General features: G+C 40.5%; 1 protein-coding gene across 5 annotated transcripts in view; it reads left to right on the plus strand.

Moving 5' to 3' along the window:
• Positions 1-21,677, plus strand: part of tox2 (TOX high mobility group box family member 2) — an 88,336-nt gene that overhangs the window by 25,256 nt on the left and 41,403 nt on the right. For 4 of the 5 annotated variants that reach the window (XM_071203177.1, XM_071203176.1, XM_034083730.1 and 1 more), the window contains exon 2: positions 8,070-8,162. In XM_071203177.1, coding sequence (XP_071059278.1) covers positions 8,121-8,162 — 42 coding nt within the window. In that variant the 5' untranslated portion in view covers positions 8,070-8,120. Of the gene's footprint in view, positions 1-4,374; positions 4,579-8,069; positions 8,163-21,677 lie in introns of those variants that run through there. The other variant, XM_071203178.1, reaches the window with a different exon arrangement.

The following is a 21,677-nucleotide window of genomic DNA, read 5'->3' on the forward strand; positions in this document are numbered from 1 at the left end:
ATGTCCAACATAAAATGAGTGATTGAAAAGAGAGCAGTCATATTTAGAAGTCTATACAAAATGTTTAAAACTGCTTTGATTTAAATTGGAAGCATAATACATTCAACTTTTGTGTAGATGAAGCTTGAATCTTCTTTTATTTGAAATAATTTTGTCTTTATTTGCACTTTGACGAATCCTTCATCAAACTGTACTTCCCCATTTACAAATGTAAACATCTTTATTTACATCTATAACTATAATTCCACTTACAGATTTAGAAAAAAGTCAATGTTTAATCCACTGAAAACAATCTACTCAGCCCACTGTACTCATTATCTAAACTTTGGTACAATCTTTGCTGGAGCTGTTTTATTTCAAATATCCACCTGCCTGACAACATACAGCCAGACTCTACATTGTTGTTCCAGGAGATACAGCATCTGTGACAGCACTCTGGAGCTGCAGGTGAAGACACACAAAGTCAAGTTTGAAGGAACAATAACAAGTCAGGGGAAGAGAAAGTAAAGCATGTCATAAAAGTTTGAAAAATGAGCTCAGAGTTGAAAACCCAAACTGTTGCAGATGCGTTACCTCAAAATTCACTATCATTATTTTATCAGGGTTTTCTAAAGTGAGCAAAACATTTTCAGTTTTAAATATGAAAAGGTTCGGTAAGGTTTCGACAACTAAAGCACCTCTGATTAAGGGCAAGGTTAAATGTCAACAATTGAACAACATGACCATGTATTTACTAGGGCTGTCAAACGATTACAAATTTTAATCAGATTAATCACTGCTTAAAAATTAATTAATCATGATTAATCACCATTCGAACTATGTCCAAAATATGCCATTTATTTATGTATATTGTTGTGGGAATGGAAAGATAAATGAAAGAAGGCGGATATATCCATTTAACATACAGTATCTATATTTATTATAACATTTTTCTGCATGTCAAAATGAAAGACAACCCACACACCTATCAATCATCAAACCGTGGGGTCTTAATTCATTACGTGTTGATTTCTATCAACGGGGGATACTTCAGGAAAGTCGACAGAGGGGGGGGGGGCGCGCGCGCTAGTGGAGTACTTCGTTCTCCAGTGAAGGGGGGAGTCTCCCTCCGCAGCCGGTTGGCGTAGTTTTGGCACAGTTCCGTTGTACAGACCGACGTTAACAGCAGCCCTGTCTGTGCACACGGAGACCGACTCTGTCGTCCGGTGATCTAACCGCCTTCTGGAAAAGCTTCACAAGTACGTCGGTACGCAAATGCGCTTTGTGACACAAGTGACGGTACGCATTTCAGATTACGCACATAACCTGCGTACCAGTTATGTGCACCCCTGTACCAGAGCCATATTATTACTATTATATGGCTCTGCCCTGTACTACAGCAAAAGTATTCTCCGTCGGGACTTCCTGCAACAACACCACGCCGTTATCAAAGATGTTCTATTGAGAAGACGATCACTACGTGACAAAAGTTTTCAAAACCGTGGCTACTGAAATCAATCTTACTAACTGCTGGCTGTGCAATTTACTCCGCGCGAGTTGGCAGACTTTATTTTGCTTACTTTAACATCATTTTTCATGGTGGGGCTAAGCCATTTCTTGGTATGGGTGTAGCCTACCCCAGCCATACCCTGGCGCTGCCACTTGTGGCACGTATGGGGCGGGACATTCTGCACATGCGTTCAATATTTTAACGCAATTAATTCAAAAAATTAATTACCGCCGTTAACGCGATAATTTTGACAGCACTAGTATTTACATATCAACACCCCGTGCTCACGTCTTGAATTGCCAGGAGACTCACATTATAGAGATAAAGGAAAAAAATACATACACATAGAGATACATGAATATACACATTGATTGATAGCAAGAGAGAGCGAGGGGCTGATGTCAGAGGTTCAGCTGATGTTTTTGTGCTCGCGTGTAAATTACGATGTGTCGGGGGAGAAACATAATCACAAGATAAGCAGGCGGAGGAAGGATGGATGCATTCTGAAGTGACGAGCCAACAGAACAGCCCAAGATATAAAGTAGACATCCCACGAAAAGCTTAAGGAAAGCTTAATAACTCTTATTATATCATAATTTGTTCCCACCTTAAAAGCACAAGCGCAAGCATGTACGCACGTTCAAACTCACATGCGTTTACACCAGGAATGGATGGAGAGTAAAAGGTAGCTATAAATAGCATTGGCTCAAACGCTGCTGTTGGCTGGATATTCCCAATGGTGTGATCAGTAGTTTGAGTGTCAGCAGTGGCCCGAGGCAGGTAGCCCGCGGGTTCATGTCCTGGTTATGGTCGAGCTGCTTAGGCCCCAGTTGTCATGTCTTTTACACACACACACACGCACACACGCACACACACACACACACACACACACACACACACACACACACACACACACACACACACACACACACACACACACACACACACACACACACACACACACACACACACACACACACACACACACACACACACACACACACACACACACACACACACACTTGCACTGACAACAAAAGCTCTCATCTCTCTGTCTTTCTCACTGCAGGTATTTCAAAATGAATAGCACATACAAATGGAGCCAAATGGGATGTGACACTGCTGATTATTTAAAATCTATGTATAAAATCAACAGAAATGCCTAAACAAACAATCACTGTAAATGAGTACATGGGAATGCACAATATGCATCGATATGTTTTTGCCATTCTGAACTGTAGCGTCCAGCCTTTAGGGATCAATGCTTTGTAATGTATTGAATCACAATAATAAGTACTAGCTTTACAATGGACTACTAACAAATGTCTGCACATGCCCTTTGAGCCATATTAGGTTACTTTTCTGTTAATATTATACGTTAAAGTCTGTTCTACGCTTTCAAAAAAACAACATTTAAATGTAATTGTCAACCAGGTCTAAAGGCTGGAGTTCACATATGGTGGTGGTTATATTACTGTTATATATAACCCACATTCCTGCAAAGCAAAGGTAGTTTCACAAAGTTAAGAAACCGATAATTCAATGTATGTACAAATCATCAGACAGGAAAGAAAGTGAATATTATACCTGATTTATTTGTTGTCAAATTCACAAAAGGATCATGATTCATCACAATATTGTCTCAGACTTTAGTCTGAAAAACCACTGAAACAGTGATTCATGCTTTGTTATTGTATCTCAGACCGCCGCAGCTTGAAACTCGACTGATATTGTGTAATTTGTTTATGCAACGGACATAACAGGATAATGTATGTTGCCGCAGAAATACCCGGAACAACAGCACCAATAGCGACTGCATTTGAAATAAGAGTAATGCATTGTATCATTGTTTTAATGATGTCACTGCATTGTTGAGTGCATACTGTACATACAGTATGGAGCTCTGTCTAAATACAGTTTGTGCGTACACACATGATTGTGTGTGTGCGTACATGACTGTATACTATAGACGAGTGATAGGGTTTCCTCATAAGTCGGCCTAGGCCTTTTGCATTCCTCTCATCGGTGGAGTCTGATGTGTGCAGGCCTTTCAGCTAATCTGGGAAGAATGTCGGCTGCAGACACACATGTGTTCCATTAAGTCCAGATCTGCGTAAATAATATAACATGCAACAGCTAACGTTACAGGTAACTATACCCCACAGCTGTGCCTTTGGCTTTGCAGTGCCCCACCACCCCCGCCTATAAAAAGCCAACGCTGATAACTAATGAGTAGACGTATCAGAGCGTCTACTGCGCTCTACTGCTGCTGATTTGGAGGAAAATAAAGATGATGAATTATTTATTAGACGAGAAGAACTTGACAGATAACAGATTTTAATGGATATTGAGAATAATAAAAATCCAATAACAATATATCAGCCCATAATCTTTTTACTCCTTCTTGAATTGTTTTGTGTTTACATATAGCACATCATAAGCTAGGAAATCGTAAAGATTTCAAGATTCAAAATAAATAATGATATGGTTAATATTAACTATAAAGAAAATAAACATATTAATAAAATATATGCTGAATGTCATACATTAGGGACAAAACAATCTTTTTTTAAATCTGAAAGTACACAGTTTGCCTTAGTTATACAATGTTGAGGTTCAATCACTCGTTGTGAGTGGAAACATTTAGCATTTCACTTTTCTAGCTTATTTTAACAGACATGACAAAACTACCTGAAGCGGTCAGTTGCATCATCATAATCAGTAGCATTTGTACACATTTGTACATGAGCATAAAAATGTGTCACATGGCATGAGCCGTGCCAGAGAGCATATCACAGCCCAACATTACCCCCCCCCCCTTCATTGTTAATGGCTCTACGTCCACCTGACCCCTTATTGGTTGTCCGTGTTTATTGTCTGCCTGCTCAGCTTGTTCTGATTGGCTCCTCTTTGCCAAGCGACGGGACAATGTTTGCTTTTGCTGTCTGCCTGGGGAAGTCCCTGTTGTCCCCGGCCCGGCCCGGCCCGGCCCGGCTACAGTAACTGATACAAAGTTCAGAGGATGCCTGCCTCTTCCTGGTGTGTTGCACCATCTTCCTGTGGGTGCACACCAAAGTCAGTTAGAAACCGTGAGTGAGTTAAAGAGTTATTGTTTTATATATTTATTTATTTTACCTTTACTTTCTCCCAAAGGGATTACAGTAGCATGGGCAAACAGCTGAACTCTGCCTTCTGCTTTATTTTGGTCAGAACTACAGTGTTGTTGTGCGGGATGAAAGAACAAAGACGAACAAGTGGTTAGACTCACCATGGTGTTGAGCAAAGATGGTAAACGGCTGGCAGCATCTGGTTTTGGTAGAAATATCACAGCAACCGAGAGCCAGCCAGAAACAGAAAGAAGGGTGACAGCGGGTGAGAGCGTCTGAAGTGAGGACTAGAAAACAAAAGAAAGGTGTCAGAGAACAAGTGTAGAGCACAATGCTTTTCTGCACTTGCAAACTGTTGTGAGTCAGCAAGGAAATGTGAGGAGTTTGGCTGTTGCTGTTCTGGGTGCCAGCACTCCTAATGAGTCTGTCAGGGCCAGTTAGCGCAGCCAGGCCTGCTTGTGTCCCCTCCAGGCCGCAGACAGCTGTTATTAGCCCCGTAATGGCATGCCACAGGGCCAGATTAGCCTGGCACACTGGAGAAATATCAAACATTCACTTACTGTGGCTCCTTTGCTGGCTAAAGCAGCTATTCTGCGAGGCATTCATTTAGCGGCCATGCTGGCAAGCTACCTAACAAGCCAAGAAAGAAAAAGTCTCCATTGAGGGAGGCAGTTAGTGAACAGTAGCTGCTCTTAAAGGCAGAAAGGAAAATAAATATGCGACTAGAGGATATGAAGGCTCAACATACTGGGTCATGTTGCTGATTATGAACTAGCATGGCACTTGAAATAGTGTCAAATAATAATTTCTTACATTTTGTCTATGAAAAATGTAAACCCCGTTATAAAATAATGCAAATGGCTTGTTGGATGTCAGGGTGCCGCAGCATCGAGGACAAGTTGTAAATGAGAGTTCTCTTTAATAACGCTGTGTCATCATTATGCGAACCATATCGACGAGATGGCCACTGCTGTCTATTCATCTGTTTTCACCTTTCATAATGAGCGCAGGAAATCAAAACCTTACACAGCAAGTACTCTCGCTCTGCCTCAGGGGATAGCCCGCCGCTTTATACTGGCAGTGATAGGCTATTAGGTCAGTATACTGTATACTGTTCTGCATAACACTGCTTATTATAAGGTGTAAATCCTGCTCTAAAAAGACTGTGATTTCTCTAATGTGTTTCATGCTTGGTATGTTACATAAGCTTCTGCACACATTGCCTGTGGGTTTCAGTGCGTGGTAATCACTACGCATTTAGGCCCATAAACGCAATCTGCAAAGGTGTGTTTATAGCGGTTCCACTATAAAAGCTGAGGCCTGCAATGCTCATGAGTGCACTGAATGCGTGTTTGCCTGCACCATGTGACTGACTAGAAATGAAAGGCAGGGCCAGTTTTGGGTGGTTCGGGGATGTATTTCTCTACATTTTCAAATATAGTGAAACACTGCATATCTCACTGCATAGCAATATGAAGGTGTGTGCCTGGCTGTATTTGCGAGTGATTTTCTGAATGAGTTTGTGTTTTTTCTTCCTCAATGATCTACATCCCTTCCTCATTAGTTTGGTTTGATACAAATTTGATTTGATACAAATGTGGCAAAGCTATTAAGCACAGAGCGGAAAGGAGCTATGGCTATTACCACATAAGTCATTCCAGAATTGGAGGACAATTTAGACACCAACATTTTTGAAAAATGAACCTTTTATTTTATAATTTTTTTTAATGTATTTAGGAAAAACAGATAACAAACCATCAAAAAAAGGGATTTGCCCAGCTAGGCATCAAATGTATATTTTCCAATGAAGAATTACCCCTGTTACTCTAATTATAGTAACAGGGTTGAAAGTAACAGGGTTGAAAATCAATGCTAATTTGAGCTTTAACCTCAGGAATTATTGCTAGATGTAGCATGTAATGCTACTTTCAAGGCAAGGACAAACTTGGATATCTAATGCAAGAAAGATAACTTTGAAATTAATATGCTTTATTCCGATAATATCAGTAACAGGGTAGAGTGGGTCAGAGTGCCACACTCTTTTAAGACTGAAAAGATTGTAAAAATATGAAAAATAAAAGAGAGGACTTAGTTTTGGTCTACCCATGGCACCAGCACATGGCTTGCTGATGTCACTTCCACTGTGTCTTCTGACTTACAGTTTGTTCACTTCCTCTGCCAATCTAAAAAGGTTTGGGTAACAGGGTTGAACGCATGTTGAGGGACACACCTTCTGTGCAAAATTACTGTTATCTAAAATATGTTTATGACAAGAGACATATATCAATAGAATAATATCAAAAAAAGGAAATAAAATCCCTATTTTAAATGTTATATTTGACATGCAAGTTGGTCACCAAGAAGCGGGGACAAGAGAAAAATGCCATTTTAGGGGATGTTCGAGAGCTATTTGATAATTTAAATAATATTTTGAAACCACTTTTTCTACAACTTTATATACATTTTGTCTCAATAAAAGTATGTTTAACACAACAAGTGCATGTTTTAGCATTTTGGGCAAGGATTATTAGATTTTTTATATGGGGGACATGAAACGTCCTCCAATTCTGGAATGACATATTCATCTTTAATCCTCTAAATGCATTTTAACAGCAGGCAACGCACAGATTCTCCGACACCAGAAATGTCTGTAGATCGTATAATCAATTAACACTCATACACACAAATAGGTTATCACTCTTCATATGGAGGAAACCACATGCAAACTGTTGACCAGATGTTAGAGTCAGAGATGTCAATGTTATAAAGATAGAATATCAAGAAGGTGTAGTGAGATGTGTATGTGAGCCGTGAGATAAAGACAAGGAGTGTGAGAGAGAAAGTAAGATTAGAAGTGAATCCTGGGAAAAGCCCCGCTGAGGCTGTGGACCCCTGTGTGGACCACACTGAACTGTCTCTCCTGGCAGGGACCACTTGTTGCGAATAATTAGCTTCTCCACTGAAGGCTTTGCCACCACTCCCTCAGGTTATGTTGTACAGCTAAAGCCCACGCAGGCAAGCACAGGAGGGACCCACCACTCTAATTACAGGCTGTGTAACGTATAGAAAGATGGAGTCGGTGAGTACAGTGGAGCAGAGCACAGGAACCATGTTACCAAACACAACAGCTTCGTTACATTAGTGCCGCCGCTGATCCAACCGTATCCAGTTATCATGTGTGGGACATGAGGTGATGTGATTTAACTTGGCATCCAATGTGCAGGCTTGGCGGATATGTACGAAACCCGCACTGGTGAACAAAAGTAGGACCATGAACATATCTACAGTCTTTATGATCCCTGCACTTTGGTTAAGAAAAATAAAACTGAATTTGAAGTGAGTTTAGAAGTTAATACATTCAAATCCCGATTGTGATATTATGATGATGTGTGAAGTGTTTCCTGTTTGCAAAGGCTGATTTCTCTGTAAAAGGAAAGTATGTTTAACATGTCTCTCTCTCTTTACTCTTACAGAACAGATACACTGCTGCAGATCGAGGTGTGAGGCTCTACAGTTCCTTGCCTATGCGCCCAAACCCTGACGGCAAGAGACTGCCCTCTACTGGGGTAAGTCTCCCAGCCCCCCCCCACCCCACCTCTCACCCCTACATGTTCTCCTTACCTACCTTGATTTTTAAAGTTCTAAAGTGTGGGCCAATTGGATTCTAATGGGGTTGTTGTTCCTGTGATAGATAGTCTCAGCATAAAAACATTATAAACATCTGGACAATACAACGCATTATCTTCCTCAACTACCACCACCTTTGTCCCTCATCCTTTAAGTCATCATCTCGCTATTACTCAACTCATGGGCTCCTTCTATGCCCACCATGATAGACCTGCTCAGTCCCCCATCCTCAAAGCCTCACCGGGCTCTGCAGGGCTCCCAGTAAAGGACCCATCTGACTGGGTGGTTTCTGTGGTATTTGCCTGTAGCTACTCACAGAAGCATATCGCTGCAGCTGATAGGCCGACCAACTGACTCTATTTGTGCTCAGAGAGAACAAAGGCATGCATCTGCTTCTGCTGCTGACCTGTTTTAGGTTTAAAATATATGAGGGGAATATTTAGATTTTGTACAAATAGTGATTTTCCCTTTATTTCTTCTTCTTTGTTTTAAAGCAGCTGTATTGAGGCATCAAAGGCAAATTACAAAAACTTTTATTTCACATATACATGTTAACTATGTGGAAAAAAAGGAAACAAAAATAGTTTATTGAAGTTAGGTGATGCGGCACTTGCAGTACTTTGACTTTGACAAAGTGCTGGAACAGTAAGTCTGCTTTGTTTGTGACACCTTTCTTTCATTTTTCTTAATAAAAGACAATCTTTTAGTATTCTGAAAATCATAATTAGAATCTAGCTTGCTTTGCTTTTATGCATTTATGTAACAAAGGGGAGAAAATGAAAGAACAATAGAGCGAAAAGAGGGAATTTAATTTCATATGTCTCTCTTTTTCATGTTTCACTCCATGCAAGAGCTTTTTAAATTATCTCTTCTCTGCTCCGGGGCTCAATGAGAGGAAGAGTGGGCTGAGTGAGTGAGGGTGGGGGAGACAGAGAGGGAGTGAAAGAGAGGGAGGGACAGACAAAGTGAAAGCTGTGTAATATTGTTAGTGCGCACCTTTTTTTAATTACAACAGAGATTGTATTGATGTCTCAGACCACATGTCCTCAATCTTTTATCAAGGGGGAGAGTGCTAACAAAGCATTTCTAAGAAACCCATCCTCTCCTAGGGCCTGGAATCATAAGTTATCTAAAGTGAATATTGTTAATGCTGTTCTGTGGAGAGACCTACTTACAAATCATGGGAATGAGTTCCTTGTCAGTAAATGCACAAGGTAGTAAAGATATATATCCACTTTCATCTGATCCTCTGTTGAGCAAATAAAACGCTGCATCTAAATCTCCATGCAGAAATGGTTTTTGAAATGAAATGGGATATGGTAAAAATGACGGATAGACATTAAGGGAGGGACATTTCTAAATAGCTTTAGTTGTTTTTTTCCCGTCACCATCTCTCACACTGATACAAAATAAAAAAAGAACAAAAAAACTGTACAAAAGGAAACAAACTTCACATGTGCTATTTTTCTTTGTTCTGTCATTTCCTATTGTCTGTTATTACCTGGGTGTAGCGTCAGTACAGTAGCAGACTGTAGCTACAGGCTGCATGAGGGAGGAGAATATAAACCACTTAACATGCAGGAGGAAACCAGACGTTTTTTCCATTGCACTTATCAGGTGCTGTGGTGAGAGCTAGTGTCAAGGTGCAGTAGGTCCCTGCACCCCCCTCATTCTCACCCCCAAGCTCCTCTCACCCATCCTCTCCTTCCTCCCCTCTTCCTTCCCCCTGCACACCCCCTTTTATTTTCCCCTGATCTCTATCTTTGTCTCACAACCCCCCCCCCCCCCCCCCCTGCCTCACCCCTCCACCACTCACCACCCTCGGTTCAGTTAAAAGTGGGCTTGGCACTTCCGCAGCCACCCCCCTTCCCTTCCTCACCACCACCACCACTTCTTTTCTCTCTGTCAAACTAACCTCCAACTCCTGCTCTTCACCTCTATGTTTCCTGTCAAGGTGCACTGCCCTGCTCCCCCTCCCCCCCAACCATGGGCTCTGCCCCCGCAACCTTTTCTTTCTTTCTTTCAACATCTATTATGGCTCTAAATGCCTACAGTTCATTTTTTTTTTTAATTCTCGGTGCAAAGGGCCTGACCCCCAGCGCTCTGCGGTGCTCTTGCCATCCCTGCATGTACACAAATAAGAGGGAGGGGGGGGGGGGGGGGGGTCTTTGTTATATTAGTGGTTTTGAAGACAATCTCTGCCTAAGAATAGGTGCTCTTTGGTTTTTATGAAATCTTCTAAATGTGCGTGTGGTTCATTAGGGCTGGCATGTTTGTTAAGAAAGTTATTTTTTTAGAGGGCTTGGTGAGGGAACTTTTTGAATGACTGAGATTATTAACCTCTTAATGACTATACTTTATGGAACATTAAGTTACGGATGGAGGTGTTTAGCCTAGCTTAATATAAGCACCAAGAGCACTGGAAAGCTATCCTAGGTTTGTCCAAAGTTAAAGAATCCACCAACAAACCCAAGTCAACTTGTTTGGTTAATTTGAACACAAACAGTGAAAAACAGTTACAGTACATACAGTTACTCCCTTGAAAACAAATTGTCATTTTATGTTTTTGTTGTGATAGGAATCTTTTTGGAGAACCAGGATAGCTGTGTCTTTATTCTAAGCTAACTAGCATGAACTAGAAAACAAAGGTGCAGGTGTACAGACAAATCATTATTTTAAATAGGTTGTGTTTATAAAGAGTTTAGGTCCTTGTGCTTTACAGTAAGTCGACCCATTAACACCCATTATCCCTTTTTTCACCTCTTTTAGGCGCTTACTAACAGTTTATATTTACGTTCAGTGTTTATCAATACATTGCATTTTGTGTATTCTTGAGATTAAATAAACATATTAAATTCATTTTCTTCATCATGAATTATTTGCAAATCAGATTTTATTTTAACATTTTGAAACATGCGTTTACATCAATGTTAACTTTCAGTCTTCTCCCTAACTGCCTCTAAGTGTTTCGTCGCACACCACCTCTATATAGATCAGTGGAATAATGTGAAACCACAGTCTACCTTTAAGAATCCTAAAGTTATAAAAGATTATACATCTTGTTTCACACTCTATGAAAGTAAATGATATACAATAAATGTCTTGAGGATCATTTCAAGCTCAATTTCTTTGGAAACGAGGATACAAATGTAACATAACACTCGCACAATGTGTTCAGAGTCTATTGTCATCTTCAGCTACAGTAATCGATACAGTCAAATGAAATAATGAAATGAATGTTTAACAATCACTCGCAGTGGCTGGAGTGGAGGTTTGTTCTAGCTCAGGTAGGATTAGCATCAGCGTTGTCTTTGCAGGGAGTCAAACTATTTGAGCTATGGTAGTTGTTTTTATTGTTTTTGTTGTTTTAGCTCCACTGCCTTGACAGTGATACATAGGGTGAGGGTTCAGGGTGTGCTATAGAGCAGAGAAGACAGCATCGTTTCAGGAATCCTTCTCTTTCCCTCTGTCTGGTTTACTTGGTTTCCTCATGTCTCTCACTCTCCTTCACTGTCTCTCTCTTGCTTTGTTTTTCTGTGTCTTTCCATCTTTTTCCAAGCTGATTTGGAGCCTTGCATAGTCAATTATGTAGGGAGTGAGAAATGGAGTGGGGGCTCCAGCTTCCATATTTTGGTGCGATATTAATATTGCATGAGCGCTATTCTGTCGCAAATATCTAAGAGACTGCTTATTAAGTCAGCAGCAGGAGAAGAATGTGACACACACACACACACACACACACACACACACACACACACACACACACACACACACACACACACACACACACACACACACACACACACACACACACACACACACACACACACACACACACACACACACACACACAGTACAGTACATACATTGTTACAGAGACAGCAAAAGAACGGGTGAAAGCGTCAGGATCACGCACAGGTTGTTATAATTAGTGTATTCCAGATATATTTTGGTGGGATAATAAGAGTGACTAATTTTCCTGTTTAATATGTCATGTTTGTTTATATTGACAGTGCGTACATCCTGCCGTACAGTGAGTGTGTTTGATGTTGGTGAGAACTGAGTGATGTTCCACTGTAATTGTGCTAAGATCGGAATATTTTAACTAACCAACTCAATAAACAAACACAACAGAGACACAAATAAATGCCTGCTGTTAAAACAAAACAAAACATTGGCAAGATAATTGTGATATTGCAAAGCAGAAGTGATCTGATGGCAGGCTATTTATTTTCTGCTGCTGGGTGGATATCAATGATGCATACAGCGGGTGTCAACAGTGACAGGCTGAGAAGATCCCGGGCGATGACTGAGAGGCTCAGCTTGGACATGTGATGCTGTTTTGGGTGCTAAGTGGCGGTGACACCCCTCGGTCTGCAATAGACATCTCATTTGTTGGCACCACAGATTGTGAAAAAGCATCTGATTTTTGGGTGTCATGAACACAAGCCTCATAAATAAAGTTTGGAAACATAATACAACTTTGTATTTGTTATGACGGTGTTTGGTGACATGGCTGAAATCAACATCAGATTAACACTATAATGACATCATGTAAGCAAAGTGACATTGATTAATTGGACTGTGTTCAAAGTTTATGCATTACTCTATTATTAACACATTACTGCAATATACTTATAATTGGCTAATCAATTATAATTGTTTTGACAATGTCAGAAAATGGTGAACTAAAATCATTGGTATAGCACAGCGAATTTTTTAAAATGCCCTGTTGGTCCAACCAACAATCCAAAACCAAAATAAATATAGGTTGACTTTACTATAAAGGGAAAGTTAGATGTAGGCTACTGGAAAGGTCTTGCATATCAAACCTAATAATCCAAGATAATTTTTCTCACAGGAGAACTTGTTGAAGAGGTTTCCCTTTTCAGTCTTTCCCCTCTCGCAGTGACATTGCCAGCCGATGTCTAAAGCCCTGAATGCCCGGCCTGGAGTGGACACAGCCAGTTAGTCCCGAGCCCAGAAGCATCACGCTGGGCCCGACGTTCGAACAAGAGCTCGGTGACCTTACAACACCAGCTGGAGTTAAAATAAGTCTTTAAAAGGGCGATTCTCCACAGTAATATCATCGGCCATGCCTCAAAGAGTCTGGATTAAGGCCCACTTTCCCTCGCTAAAATCTAACAAATGTGTGAAAAAACATCACAGACAAAGCGGGGGGAACAATGGAGAGAGAGAGAGGAAGAGAGGAGGAGAGAGAGCAATATGAGAGGTAGACAAGAAGGGAGAAAGAAAGTGAGGCGAACTCAACATCTTAACACCCCAAATCCCCCCCCCCTGCCCGATATATCAATGTAGTTGGCTTTCCTTGAAATTCAAATGGCAAGAAAAAAAAAAAAAAGAGATAAAAAGAAACCTCTGGCTTTGGAAAGGGGGGGGGGGGGTTGCTGAGAAAAAGACCTGCCATCTATGTATTAGTGCTCTGTAAATATTACATGAGCTCCACATACGCTCAGTTGTTTGGCATTACTTCCACTGGATGGGTATATTATTTTAGAAACCATGCCTTGTTTATGGAGAGGCATGACCTACTTCCAGACACTCCTCTTTCTCTCTTGTATTTTTTCTTCCACCCCCTCTCTTTTTCCCTTTACCTCTCTTTCTCTCACTCTTTCCTTCTCTCCATCTCTCTTTCTCTCCCTCTCTTATTCACTCTCTATCTGTGAACTCTCAACTGGTTGTCCCTGCTGAACAATTACAAGGCAGCGAGACCCAAATGGAGATGTTTGTAGAAAACAACATGTGTATAATTAAGGTTTAATGAGCTCTTGTCAGGGTGGAATGTACAATTAGATTGGTAATATAAAAAAATCTGCCTGAATGGTAGTGGCAGAGACTGGATGTGGAGTCAGCATGGCAGTGAATGAAAGAACAGTGAATTATTTTCAGCCCTATTGACAGAAGTAGACAGTGCTAGATGCTGCATTTAGATTTAAATACATGGTGAGGTCTCAAACACAGAAAGACGTCCTGGTCATGTTTTATTGTGTGCTTTCAAATGACTGTACTTGTGCACAGTAGATTGGATTGAAGAAAGGTTCTTAGACGACTGAAGTTATGCTTTACTGCTGCAGAAGAAGCCAGGGACAATAATTGTGATTTAAACAATTCAATGCAGTCAATTTCTGCACAAATATAAAACGGTGAGCAGGTTTATAGCAAAACTCTAAATCAGAGAGCATATCCCTTCGCCAAGGCTGCACAATCTTCTATGTTTTAAAATGTGTAAAATATTTACACAACCATCTAGATCTGAATCTGTAGTGAAACACAATCCTGGTGATTAGAGCAACATTATGTAACTATTATTATAGGGGCATGGTTGCCTCTGCTAAATTGCAAAAATACAGAATCTTATATTATGTTGCTGTAAGGAATGGGTGCCATGGTTTTTGGAGATACAACTAAATTCTGTCCTGCCATAAAAAGGCTTTGTAAAGGAATGGATTGTTCAAAATGTGAAATGGTCAGACTCTAGACCCTTGTGGCCAAAATGTGAAGATCGCTCTTTGAAGAATCAAAGCATCATGTAAGTAATAGAGATTATAAAGTCTTTGCTAATGGTCACATGGTGGTGCTATTCCACGAAATTGAATAGCTCTGCCTCACCTGAGATTTTCGCTAAATCTGATTGCCACTTTTTACTGTTTTAAATATCCAGAGAACGTAGCAGATACATGCCAGCCTGGTATACCTACACAAATACATCTTTGACAGCAGACTGGATGATAAAATTAACATTTGCGTTTGACTACGTTTTTCGGTTTCCTAATGTTAGCTATACCCTTATCAGAGCGTACTTTCAACGAAACACAATGTTTCCTTTAACGTTAGTGTAACGTTGTTGGCAGTGCACATATTGTAAAACACGAGCATATCAAAAACCTTGGCACAAAATTATTGCCGAATTGTCAATCTACAATGTTCATATATGGAGACAAGGCTGACAGACTGACGGAACTGTCAACATTATACGAAGAGTATTTATTCAAGTTAATTAGCCCTTATTTGCCCTAAATCAATGTCTGGCATTTATTTCTCTGAGATTCACTATTTGAGGGATAGTGTCACTTCTCCACTAGACCCTGTGTCCTTTTAAATAAGGCACTTGTGAGAAAAAAGGCATCTTGCTGCTCTCTTTTTCCATTCTACTCCTTTTTTCTGACTGTCTTTTTCTTTACTTGGTGAAATTGCTGCTCTAGTGGAGAAGATCCACACACAGAAATCGTGTTTGGCTCTTTTTGAATTACTTGACTAGACCCTGAAAGAGAGGGCCCTTTGTTGGCTTCCTCTGGGACTGCCCTTGAAAGGCTCCTATTGTGTGGTAAGCACTATGATATAATGCAAGTGGATTTAATAGATTTAATGGAACGTGCATACATGGTTCTCTAGCTCTCATGTGATGAGAAACAGCCTGTTTTTAGGAGATCACTGCCACATCTTAAAGAAATGAAATGATAATGTCAAAGTTGCAATGCTCCAGAAGCATGTTAAGCTTTGATTTTATGTTAAATATTGTTGATTATTCAGAAACCAATAGAATGATTTGATTTCAAGTTTTTGAGTTGTTTCCTGATTTTTTGTGTCTCTTGATTTACCATTTCTGTGTTTTACCTGAGTTGTGTTGAAAGTCAAGGTTAGGCAGAGTGGGGGGAGTTGAATGTCAGCGATGTGTTAGCTTTGTTTTCATTGTGCTAACAGGAGCACAATGGTACGATTGTGTGGCCATCTGAAACCCTACACCTACCCAGAGCTTTCGGGGGTCAGAGGTGGGGGAGATGTGTGTGCCTTTAGCCTGACGGACCATGCTTTTTGCAAGACCCAGAAACCAAAGAGTAATCCAACCAGCATACCATCAAAACTGCTTCACGGGCTCGCTCACACACCACATTTGCTTACAAATGCTCTCATTTTCCAGATTTAAATGATGCTTTTCCCCCCTCTTTTTCCCTTTCCCCTCGTTGCTTTGTAATCTGTCTCATTATTTTAACGTGCCATTTGAGTAGTGGCCCGCCTCTTGAAACCCCTCAGTGTGATGGACAAGACCATAAAGCAGAGCAATAAACCTGAGATGAATGTTATATCTTACCACTGATAGAGGCAATTAAGTCCATCATAAGCGAGAGAGGGAACACTCTTCTCTGGGGACTCATTCACTTGCATGGTTTAACATGATTCCCAGCTAAATCCCTTATTTTATTTCTCCTCTCAGCTCACAGCTTACAGTCGAGCACAAATTGAGCTGATGTGTTATTCTTTTTTCACACAATTTGGTCTTCCTGTCTGATCTGCCCTTTTCTTTCTGTCGTCATGTCTCCCTCTCTCTTTCTCTCTTTCTCCCTCGCCTTTTCCATTTCGACATATTTGTCATGGTAATGTAAAAATCTCAGCTGCTCCAATTCATTTTGTGCTCTTTCACTCGAGAAAGAAGGGCAATTCAGTTTTTCCTCACTAGTTTCTGTGTGTTGAGGTTTAAAGGTAATGAAGACCATATTTCATCTGCATGGAGTTATATGACTGGGCGTGGCTGAGCAGGTCTGTTATGGGAAAATAAATATTATGGAAGGTCTAACTTTGTTATCTTTATCTCGCCGGGATCAATGTGTGTATTATTGGACAGGATACATTACACAAACACGCCGGCACGCATGCAATGTGCACACATTCAGAGCCTAGACCTGTAGTTATCTATACAGCATGCAAACATGCACACATAAGGAACACATAGAGGTGAAATACACATGCAGCAGCAGAGATATCTACACATACACACATAGGCAATCCATATCTGCTCTACACCACACCATCCCCCATACATGCTTTGGGTATGTGTTTGTGTGTGTGTGTGTGTGTGTGTGTGTGTGTGTGTGTGTGTGTGTGTGTGTGTGTGTGTGTGTGTGTGTGTGTGTGTGTGTGTGTGTGTGTGTGTGTGTGTTCCGGCCAGCGAGTCACTGAATGCTCTAATGACCACAGTCCTGACACAGGTATTTTGACTGCTGCCTCTTTCCATCGGCACATTGACTGACATGCGATTAGTTACGCTGGGGTGAAAAACTAGGGAGGCGTGCATTGTAACCATAAAAAGAGACTATAGGAGGGTTAGGTTCGGTTTTCTCCGTCTCTCACCAGCCCCATCTTTCTTTAAATCTAAAACATTGTGGGACTGCTTGTGTGATTCTGTATTCAGTACGTCGTACAGTAAAGCAGAGCTATGCTTACAGCGACCTTCTAAGAAAAGCTTCTCGTCTAGATCAATGCAGGTTAGCAACGCTGTAGCACAGAATGTAAAGTAGCTGTCGAAGTAGGATATTAAATTGATACAAAATGGTGTAAAGAAACGACAGATACAGTGTATCCTGTATTGGCCAACTGCTCCATATAAAGTTAGTCAAATTAGTGAATTATAGAATTCAGAGTTTTTTTTATAATGCAAATACTTAGGTAACAGAGAGTGCCACAGCATCCATGGAGCAGGATGATTTCTCGCGTTTCGCAACCATTTCCACATTGTGAAAATTACATATCTGGTAAATGTAGTTAAAAGAGAGAAGCTACTGTATATACAATCAGTAGTCAGTGATGATAGATACCCAGGGTTTAGGTTTTGGAATTGGTTCCAGGTGAAGGGAAAGAAATGGATAATCGAACCTATAAATGTTAAATATCTTACATGTAACATGGCCTACTTGCAAAGCGAATGCTAAACCCAAGACAAAACCCAAGGGTTAGAAAAACACATGAAGACAAATGTAGATGTTATATATAAAAGTGAAGCATTTGATTAATAAAAAGAAAAACGTATTTCCAATGTGGCACTAAGTAGAGTGCACTAGATCAACAGAGTGTACCTACTGTGGTATACAGTATAAACTGACCCAACATTTCTTACTGTCATTATTAAGAGAGGTTATTTGATCATGAATCAGTTTTAACATATAATAAGTGTATTGAAGTTTTGAGTTGCTGCTGGAAGTCCAATCTGAAGTTCCTGGAACTTCATGTGTTCCAGTCAACAGTTGTTTTATAACCTCGATGACTGTGGAGCTCTTCCCGCATCAAACTGACATTGGTTGGCTTTACGCAAACACAAAGCTATTTATAACATGTCTCCCATTTTATTTTCTCCCTCCCACTCTCTCCATCGCGTGTATTTGCATTTATGTTGTGCAAACAGGAGTCTTGAGTCGAGTGCATTGGTTTTAAAGGCCGTACTTGTTCCTTTTCTTTCTCAAACCTCAATCTAACTCAGAATTTCACTCCCTCAATTCTTGACTCCCCTCTCCCCCATCTTACTGTAGCTTTCCACCTCTCTCTCACCTTCACACTCTCCCCCTACCTCCCCCCTATCACTCTCTCTATTTCTGTGTTTTTCTTTGCTCAATTGTTTTGCTGTAGATTTGACCGCTATGATTAATGACCTCAAAGCCTAAGGAAAGCAAACAGAGAATGGGAGAGAGAAACAACAAGCTCGCCCTTCCTTTGCAACCCCCCTTTTTTTACATTTCAACTGTTTGTATGTTCACTCTGAGCATGTTAGAAATATCTAAATAATTTGAGTCAGCTTGCATGAGAAGAAACTGTTGTATGCACACGTCTTTTATCTGAATTCTGCACACAACAACCGCCACCTGGCCGAAAGAGCAGATTTCCCCGATCATTGCTGTAAAGCCAAATGCATTATTCATGTTTTCTTAGGGCATTGTAGTTTATTTGGCGCTTTTGATACATGTATACATTCAGTTATAAATTATGAATCTCAAATTCAAGTTTTTCTCCATATTATTCCCAACATGTCAGGGCTTTTGTTATTCGCTTTTAGTTCAAAATGCAGAGCAGGGATCAATGATGAAATGAAGCTCTTGCTGGAAAGTCATATTATTAACACACTATAGGCCTTCTGGGTCTTTCTCAGAGCTGGGTGGTTGGTTCTGTCACTACCCGATCCGCATCCCTACCCGATCTGCATTGCGCATGTGCGAGATGGTCCGCCATATTTGACAACTACATACGGCAACTCAAATAGGACACTTGACACAGTGGCGTTTGGCAAAGCAGAAAAAGAAAACTAAAAAAAAACGACAATATTAATCTGAACGAGAGAGATGAGTTATTGTTATTACAACGTGACTTCACCATTATTTAACAACTCCTTTTATTGGGTCCTTTTATTGGGTTAAGTACATTGTCAGAATAAATGAGAAATGGATGTAACTTCTGTTAGACAGCTATCATACTGAAGAAATATTGACTGTGAATGTATGCAATATGTATGGCATTCATAATTGATATCTAATTACATTAACTGTGAATCTCCTTCATTTTATTTCAAATAAAATAAAATAACAAAAGATTTTTGTATAGATATTTCAGACGTTTATGACTCGCGCATGCACGATGCAAATCGGGCAGCCGTCTAGACGTCAAATGTCCTATTTGAGTTGCCGTATGGAGTTGTCCAATATGGCGGACCATCTCGCACATGCGCAGTGCGGATCGGGTAGGGATGCGGATCGGGTAGTTCACTTATAGTTGCAAGAGAGACACATTTCATAACCAGTATGTCTGAGAAATGTATGATCATTACTGTGGAAAAACTACCGTAAAGTAGTAGTAGTATTAGACAGGCTATGCTTAGCGTAGCATGAAGACTAGAACGAGAACTATTCAATCCAGTAAAACTACAACTCACTTTACATTTACCCTTTGTGTACTAATAACATAAAATAGATAAAACATAATTTGTATTATTTCAAGCTTTTGGATTTTTTATCTGCAAACTAGTTCCAAGCTAGCTGTTTCCCCCTGTTTCAAGTCTGTGTAACTCTCAGTAAGAAAAGGCCATGTAGTTTCCCAAAATGCTGTTTCTTTAAATGTATTACACATGAGAAGGCCTATTAAACTCAAACCTAGGGTCAAGTGGAGATTTGTTAGCCACAGTACTTCCTGCATGCGAACTATAGCATGAGTACACTAAACTTGACTGACCAGTTGCTAACCACAATGAAGCAGGAACTCATTATTTTTACATTTCCCCTCGATTTAGATATTGTTTGTTATTCTAACAACTCTCTGCCCTCAGTGACTCCTTCTCATTGTGCTGCAGGAGCACCACCACAGCCTCAGGCTTGCACTTTGACATTCTGTATAATTGTATTCAACTTACCGTATTTTGCTCATCGACATCTGGTTTGCCATGAAAACCTATTCCAATATACCGTCACCTCTCCAACGATGTGATTAGGATAGCAGGTAAAATCATTTTCCAGGAGCAATAAAGAAAGTGATTTCATTTTCATTGCAGAATACAATGATTATTTCTCCAGCAAACTAATAGTGCTATCAGTCAGAAATCATTGCACTAGAAGTAACAGCTCTATCAGAGTCTGAATGCTAATGGTGAGATTGGAATCGAGGCTTCAAATTGAACAATATCGCAATAAATTGTAATTTTACTAGTTTGTTTGGTGCTCTGACTGTGTCACTTATAAAGAGAAAAACATAAATGAAAGAAAACTCTGACTTTTGAATGGAACAAATTCGTATAGAAACCATAGCAAACAGCTACAGTAGAGTACATTTAGTTCCTGGAACGTATGGCATGTTACACGAGGCGAAACATGGCCATTAAAACAGATTGTGGACTATTTTTGGTCCCTGCACATAGCTTGAGAAACACCAATATATATGTTACTCTGGGCACATATCCACCCAGTTACTTGAACTTACAGTAGCAGCAGTAATTGATCTTAGCCAATAGCTGACTTGAGGTGTGTTTTGTTTCCTCAAAAATGGCCGGTGCCAATAGTGTCAGACAGAGAAGCCGGGTAGGCCTCTGGGAGTGTGTGTGTGTGTGTGTGTGTGTGTGTGTGTGTGTGTGTGTGTGTGTGTGTGTGTGTGTGTGTGTGTGTGTGTGTGTGTGTGTGTGTGTGTGTGTGTGTGTGTGTGTGTGTGTGTGTGTGTGTGTGTGTGTGTGTGTGTGTGTGTGTGTGTGTGCGTGTATGTGTGTTTGTGTGGATGTTTATATGCCTGTGTGTTTCACGCTATGGCTGTGACCCCAGTGTTAATCACACTACAGCCAGCACAACCACAGGCTCTATTGCCACTGATGCTGCAACTCTCCTCCTCTCCAATTTCTCTTTCATTCATGCTCTCTGTCCTCCTTACAGTATCTTTCCTGCTTGTTCCCACTTATACATGATCTCTGCCCACTCTTTCACCATTAGCTCAGGGGTACACCCTCATCTTTCTCATCCCAATAACCTCAAACCGTCACCTTTCCTCCAGCCTCCCCTCTAGGCGTTCTGAGCTCAGGGTTTCTGAGTTGTGGATTAGTGGGGTTGCCCTGTCTTCGTTTATTTGGCAGAGTGCATTCGAGCTAAAGGCTGTTCTCACCCTTTGTGCCTGTGTAGTCTTGGTCACTAGCTGGGTGGCTG

This window comes from Pseudochaenichthys georgianus, chromosome 5 (genome assembly GCF_902827115.2).
Source record: "Pseudochaenichthys georgianus chromosome 5, fPseGeo1.2, whole genome shotgun sequence".
Taxonomy (NCBI): Eukaryota; Metazoa; Chordata; class Actinopteri; order Perciformes; family Channichthyidae; genus Pseudochaenichthys; species Pseudochaenichthys georgianus.